Source organism: Salarias fasciatus, chromosome 14, assembly GCF_902148845.1.
Source record: "Salarias fasciatus chromosome 14, fSalaFa1.1, whole genome shotgun sequence".
In the NCBI taxonomy this organism is placed as follows: Eukaryota; Metazoa; Chordata; class Actinopteri; order Blenniiformes; family Blenniidae; genus Salarias; species Salarias fasciatus.
In genome coordinates this window covers 24,819,804-24,827,666 of record NC_043758.1, presented here as the reverse complement: position 1 = coordinate 24,827,666, position 7,863 = coordinate 24,819,804, and the positions used below count along the sequence as shown (strand labels likewise).

The 7,863-nt window shown below is 42.0% G+C and overlaps 1 protein-coding gene across 1 annotated transcript; it reads left to right on the top strand.

Annotated features, from left to right (window-relative positions):
- The first annotated feature begins 5,416 nt into the window (after positions 1-5,416).
- foxl2a (forkhead box L2a) lies at positions 5,417-6,735 on the top strand. The gene has a single exon (XM_030109169.1). It carries the CDS (start codon positions 5,647-5,649, stop codon positions 6,565-6,567), a length of 921 nt encoding a protein of 306 aa, XP_029965029.1. The 5' UTR covers positions 5,417-5,646; the 3' UTR covers positions 6,568-6,735.
- Positions 6,736-7,863: the final 1,128 nt, after the last annotated feature.

Below are 7,863 nucleotides of genomic sequence, written 5' to 3'. Positions count from 1 at the left end.
TTTATATTTTAACTGATAACAATCCTGTTTTCCATCTACTATTGTTCACTTTTATATTCTTAATTGTTTCAGTAGGTAAGAAAGATCCAGATAAACGGAATAAAATACCAAATGAGGTTGAAAAATAACTAATCCTTCGAACACTTTTTAACAGAAATACTTTCACTTTTGTGATCTTCAGCGCACTTTTTTATTGTAATTGTGTATAATTGAAGGATTTTTATATTAGTTACCCTCTTCTTCACTCCTCTGTCTATGAATGACACCTGGTTACTGTGAATCTGCAGTCATAAAATCTACTGTTACGGGACTTAGATCAGGAGCTGAGCAGTGGCACTCAGCTCAAGGTTTGGGTGGCTGGCGGCACATGTTGACTGTTTTTCCAAGTTAGAAAACATTGGACTTTTCAGTTCATCATCATAAACTTTAAAAGTGTTTTTTCCTTCTTCTTCTCTCAGTGAATACATGCAGCTGCAGTGATCTCTGAGGAGGCCCTGCACCTACCCGCCCCCCTCTGCATATATATTCTGCTCCTTAGCGTTGCCTTTTGCAGCTACACACAGACCTCCTGTTTGTGCTGATTTCACTGAACACAAAGTCGCAACCAGGATTCCACCATGCCACATATTTTCATCCAGATTTTCATGTTTTTTTTTTTTTTTTCTTCAAGATTTGAAAGCTGCAATTGTGAACAAAATAACATCTTCTTGGCTAAGCTTGTCAACAAAAAAATAAAGTTTTGTGTCATTTAGAAGATTCTAAATGTTGAAGAACATTCAGAGATCTCTGATATCTTCTTTCACATCTTATTGGACGTGAAAAATTCCATACGAGGACTAAGTGTTACTGGCTGCAAAGCTTTCGGAAATAACGACAGCAACATGAAAATAAACAAGAGGAGAGACCATATTAGAGTGATACGTGGAGGAATAGAGGGAAGAGGATGGAAATGTAGTCACGCACAGTGGCATGAATGTTTGGAGGAAAGGGGAGAGGGAGAGTCCCTCACATGCCTCCTCTGAGCATCCTCCTTTATAAGATTTCACCCGTGTATATGCATATAGTATATTACACACACATAGAGGTGTGTGAGTGTGTATGCATTGGTGCAGACATAACCCTCACATCCCCTCTCAAATCCGGGTCCCTGCAGGCCGGGATGTGAAGCTGATCTGGCGGGGCAGTGTTTATTTGCTCTATCTCACTCTCTTCTTTCTGAGAGGGACAAGAGCCGTGTTGGAGACGCTGCATGAGGGCCGACGGCTCAGCCCTCTCCTTCCTCTCCACCTCCCAACACACCCGCCTCCACTACTCCCCTGCACCTCATAAGGATCTCATTGAAGGGCCTCGGCGTGCCGTTGGTGTTTAAAGGTGGAGGCGAGCCAGATGCAAATGAGCCACAAAGCAACCCGATGAGATCAAACCGGGACGAGCAGGGAGAGGAGCCTCGTGGAGCTGCTCCAGAAACTGAGAATCGTGTTTTGGAACAGTTGTGGAAAATGCACTTCCTCTATTGTAATCAATCTTATTTTACTCTGTTACACCAGTAGCATCATGTGAATGACAGATATGCCAACCACAAAAAAAAGGAGAGAGAGAGAGAGAGAGAGAGAGAGAGAGAGAGAGAGAGAGAAAGAAAGAGAGAGAAAGTGCATCCTCAGGCTGCTCATCTTTATCTAATATTCTTTTTTTTTTGGCACGTACATTCACTTTTACCAATACATTTTATTTTTCGACTCAAAAAATATGCATGAATGAGACTGATACTTAAAACACGGAGATGTTAAAGAGTTTGATGCAGCTTTAATGGACTGTGATTGAGTTTTTAAGAGGGTGATTCAGCTATCACTGAGTGTGGTCCAGCTTTAGGTCAATCAAGATGAAATTCAGTCATAGTATGGTACAGTATAGTCAAAATCTGAGCTATATATGCTAAGTTATTAAGAAATGAAGTTGTTGACTCTTTTTTAAAAAGGAGAAACATATTTGTTATCACATAATAAATGATGTACTATCAGATTAGATCATTATTACTGTCTACCATAAATTAGTTATCTATCAGTAACAATATATGTTTTCAATCCGTTTGATTAGTAATAATAACAATAATAATAATAATAATAATAATAATAATAATGATAATAATAATAATAATAATAATAATAATAATAATAATAATAATAATAATAATAATAATAATAATAAGGAGTCTTGTCCTGTCCCGGTGCTGGGTCCTGGGTCCTGGGTCCCGGAGTCCCGGGGTCCCGGGGTCCTGGGGGCCCCAGTCCTGACCCGGCGGTTCCGTTCAGCACATTCCATCCGCACGCGCAATCATAAACATCCCGGACCTGGACCCGCGAGGGCAGGAAGTGCGCGAGAACAGGAATTCCACTCTTCTAAATGAAATTAGGACCCGTTACAATGACGTCTCGTCCGTGCGTCTCGGGCGCGTCACACGCACCGGTGCGCCTGCATGGGCAGAAGGTCCAGGGAGCGCACGTTTGGATAGATCTGCTGCCATAAACTCACGACGAGTGGAATTTATTCTATTTATTTCTATCTTAAGATTTCACTTTGCATTTATGTGTTTATTTTTTAATCAAATACAGAGTATAGGTTTCGATTTTTTTTTTTTTGCCAACTTTAAGAGGCTGACAGTAGTTGTCTCTGTGTGTGGGAGGCGGCGGATCATTTCTGCTCAGGCGTTTATTCAACGGGGTGTTTGGAATCGAGCGATAACTTGAGAAGACGTTTCGAGGATGTGTATTTATCTAAGGAGAAAACACGGACTCTTCTCCGTCTGTCTGATGGCCTTCTCAGTGCGCCGCGGAGTGTGTTGCTGTCTCACGCAGGCCAGGAAAGCCTCTCTGCAGCCAATAAGATTAGCAGATCATTACACAAAGTGCATATTCTCTTACTAAAAATCACTGTTGTACAAATAAAGACACAGCAGTTGTTACAGTAGAGAAACTGTTGCTCTTTCAGCTATCTGATTTTTTTTTTAAATCACAATATTTGTACTGATTTTAAAATCACAGGTTGCCTTCTAAATCAAACTGACCTTCAGTTTCCGTGAACACCCCCCTCGTGCACATTCAGTTCAGGTTACACGACCCTTGCTTTGTTTACGGCTTGTTGACACGCGCATTTACCACATTGTTGTGACGTGAAGCGCGTGCGTAAAGCTCAAACTCCGGGAAGGTTTCGCACAGGTTAATAGAGGAGAGCGGAAAGAAAACATTAAAACTGCTCAGGAGTAATATGTAGAGCAGGGAGCGTGCACGGTGGATAACTTAGGTTATAAGTGAGAGGAAATTCACAAAGCAGATTTTTACAACAGCCTGAACACTTTAGGTTAGAGTAATACCTCATACTTTATGCTGCACAGTGAAAACAAGATCAATTCTTTTTTTTAGCTCATTAATGTTTTTCGTCCCATTTTAAACAAATGGCAAATGTTCAGTTTGCACTTTTTTGCTCCTTTTTTCCAAATTAATGAGGTGATGAAAATGATATCTAAGTAGGCTAAACACTGCAGGATTTATAGACTTTTTAAGAATAATGACACTTCTGCTTGGAACTTATCGCCATGAACACTTCTCTAAGTCATCTGACTATGCGCTGGACTGATGAGAATGAACGAACTTTTTAAAATGCATCAAGTACAAGTTTCTGTTACCTTATGTAGCTGAACAATGCAGTTTCTCAAATAATTACTTTTACAAATTATCAAGGCCCCATTTTCAATTATAAATATTTAAATGTCATTTTTACACTTTGCAAAGAGTATTGGTGTCAACCTCAAAGTTTTGAAAAAGTGTTACCAGTGAATCAATTGGCACCAATTTCCAATTATTTTATGGTAAAACCAAGTAAGAAATAACTGAAATATACTGAAGCCTATCTTAAATAAATAACTAATTTTGAAAGACCTTTCTTGAAGGCTCTGCTGGGTGAATCTTTTCTGTTTGTTTGAATAAGCCACAGAAACCATGGAGGACGAGGGGGCCGCACAACTTTCACTGGCACAATAAAAGCAGACTAAACAACTCCTGAAATCAGGAGGTAAACCTCAACACATAACAGGCTGTGACAAAGAGGTTTGTTTTGTGGTTTCTGTCCTATTTTCACAAAACATACAAACCACTTCAGTTGACTTGAGTGTTTTCTGTGTATATCAGCCGTTAATACATTTCGGATGCAAATAAGAATGAAAATGTTCAATTACTCAACTCTTGAATGCACGTTCCCTGTGTTATATATTTTTGGAGCGAGGGCAATTATGAGCCTGCGGATTGATAAGTGAATGTCTGGCGTTATTTGATACTGTATTAATTAACACACTGAATGATGCCATGTTTAAAACCGGGCCAGACTTTTTCCTGGAGCGGGCGTTACAGTGGTGGTGTTGAGATTATGGGGGAAATGCTCTGCGTCTTAAACATGTGGAAAAGACACAGGGACAAGAAACAACATCGCGTTGCAGCGCCTGTACCCGCGGCTCCCGTGGTAATTGCACGTTGAGAGATGGTTGGCTCTCACGACGGTTCAGCTGCTGCAGACATGGGTGCAGGGTGATGACACACATGCCAATGCTGTTCCACCTGCACCGGCTCCCACAGCACGGAAATACACTCCCGGGGCAAAGCCGAGGGGACCCTCATGGGTGGCCCGAGGAGGGGGGGAAATGTATACCTCTCTTCGCGCACTTCTCCTATATGTGAGCTCATTAAGCGGCAGTGGTCATCCAGATTTCTCCCTCTGAGCTGTGGACATGCAGCAAATGTGAGGGACTCCATTTGGCAGAGCTGGCTGGCTAAATTTGGAAATGCCTCGACCTATGTTGTTTGGAGTGAAATATGTTGATTGGATTGAGAGAATGTCTCATTATATATATATATATATATATATATATATATATATATATATATATATATATATATATATATATATGAAATGGAGATAATCATGTGTTCATATATAATTACAGTAAGATGCCTTTTATATTACAAAATGTGTGCTTGATTGCACATATAATGACCTCAAGATACTTCCTGATAAATTGATTTAAAACATCAATCTGTACAATCCAACTAAAACTCTTTTCCACAACGTGCGTAATATTGTTGCACAAGAAATTTCAGTGAAATTTAAAATTGTTTCTATGGTCTTAAATTCTACATTAATCTAAAAATCTGGATACAGTAGATGTTTAAAATCGATATTGTACAGTGATGGGCTAATACACACGGTTTTCTGGGAGCGGATTGTTTTTTCATTCACTGCAATCACCGGAGGCGGAACTGAAATACGCACAAATCACAAAGCAGTACGTCGCACCGCGGATAACATTGGAGCAAAAGCAGCCTGTCAGCGGCCCTGAAAAAGAAGGGCAGGGCTTACAGACTCACGAACCACAACTTGGGTTGTGCCTCCATCAGGTTTGAGTTTAGAAATATCCCAGCAGAAGAGAGAAGAAGATCTGCTGAATTAAGATTCCTCTGCGCGCTGTTGGGAGGACAGCTTTTGATTTGCCGTGCGGCTCCGGCTTCTGCAGCGCTGCGTCGTGGTGACCGGGGATACCAGTGCGCGCACAGTGTGCTCTTTCACAGTTTGGACTGGACCTGTTTTGTTTTGGTGCGCGCAATGATGGCCACTTACCAAAGCACGGAGGATGACGCAATGGCCTTAATGATCCACGACACCAACACGACCAAGGAGAAAGAGCGTCCGAAAGAGGAGCCGGTGCAGGAGAAAATCTCGGAGAAGCCAGACCCGTCCCAGAAGCCGCCGTACTCCTACGTCGCGCTCATTGCCATGGCCATCCGCGAGAGCTCGGAGAAGCGTCTCACGCTGTCTGGCATTTACCAGTATATCATCAGCAAGTTTCCCTTCTACGAGAAGAACAAAAAGGGCTGGCAGAACAGCATCAGGCACAACCTGAGCCTCAACGAATGCTTCATCAAGGTTCCCCGGGAGGGCGGCGGGGAGAGGAAGGGGAATTACTGGACACTGGACCCGGCCTGCGAGGACATGTTTGAAAAGGGGAACTACCGGAGACGGCGCAGGATGAAGCGGCCTTTCAGACCCCCGCCGACCCACTTCCAGCCGGGGAAGTCCTTGTTCGGAGGAGACAGCTACGGCTACCTGTCGCCGCCCAAATACCTGCAGTCCAGCTTCATGAACAACTCCTGGTCGCTGGGCCAGCCGCCCGCCCCCATGTCCTACACGTCCTGTCAGATGGCGAGCGGCAACGTGAGCCCGGTGAACGTCAAGGGGCTGTCCGCGCCCTCATCCTACAACCCTTACTCCCGAGTGCAGAGCATGGCGCTGCCCAGCATGGTGAACTCTTACAACGGCATGGGTCACCACCACCACCCGGCGCACCCGCACCATGCGCAGCAGCTGAGCCCGGCCACCGCCGCGCCGCCGCCGGTCTCCTCCAGTAACGGAGCGGGCCTTCAGTTCGCGTGCTCCCGTCAGCCCGCGGAGCTCTCCATGATGCACTGCTCTTACTGGGAACACGAGACCAAACACTCTGCGTTACACACGAGGATTGATATTTAAAGTTTACAAACGAAAATGCTCTGTGCGAAACGACAGAAAAAAAAACAAAACAAATGAAGACTCTAAACCAGTGCGAGTTGATTCCTGTGATTTCAAAGCAAAAAGCCAACAGTATTTTTGAAGAGACCTCCGTGACGAGCTGTTTGGGTCCAGCTGACATCCACGAGTGCAGATGGAGAGATAAACACTTTACAAAATGGAAACGGGGTTCATCGAAGTCGTCACTTCAGGTAGCACCACTTCTGGGAGTCATTTCGTGCGCCTGTGTTTAACTTGGACTGATGGCCATAACTTCTTTTTTTGTTTGCAGTCATAATTGAAAACCTTTTTTATTATTATTATTTTCAAGGGACTAGACAGTACCGATTTCGCTCCAGATGTGTTTTTTCCCCTCTCTTCCTTTGTGCGTAATGGTTTTTCGCAACTTTTACGCACGGCTCATTCAGAGTACAGCCAAACTACAAGGGACATAAAATGCACTAATAAAGTGAGTGCTTTGATTTGTAATTGAATCAGGGCTCATTTGGGCCTGTGCACGGTGAAACTTTACCTCCCGTCATTGTTTGGATTTTTAGGTTTAAAAAAATATATATATATATGATTATGATCCATCAGACTGCTAAAAATAAAAATAAAAATACAGTTCAGGGCTTCTCATATTTCTTGATTACATTTGTATGTATGATGTAAATTCCAATACCACGCCAGACAGTGCCAGGTTTTGTTAATCTCTCGAATTATTATTATATTTTTATATTTTTATTTTAATGTGATTAGCGATGTCTCATTCATGTTGGGGCCATGTTTCATTTTAATTAGCACTTTGCCCTCTTTTCTAGGTTTGTGAATTTCTTAATAAACTTGTATTTCTTTAAATAATACAGTGATCGTGAAGTAATCTGTTTTTTTTTTTTTTTTTTTTTTTTTTTTGCGCTTTAGGAAGAAACAACTGTTCCTGCCATGAAAAAAAGTGTGTTGAGGAGACGCAGCATTTACTGTACTGTTATGATGAGGTCGATAGTTTTACACATTAGAAGACAAAATTCCAATCGTCCATTCTGGTGCGGGATTGGAGAGTAAAGACTAGTGCTGAACTGTGTGCGTAAAAAAAAAATCTGCATCATGTTTTATTAGCTTTATTATAACACTCTTTATTCAGAATATTTCATTATATTATAATAGATGATCTGTCAAGAGCGGATTTTACTAATGTTTTTAATTATAACAATAATATTCAAGCATTGCATTATTACATCTTATAATAACGGATGTCTAATAATCATACAGGAATATCTG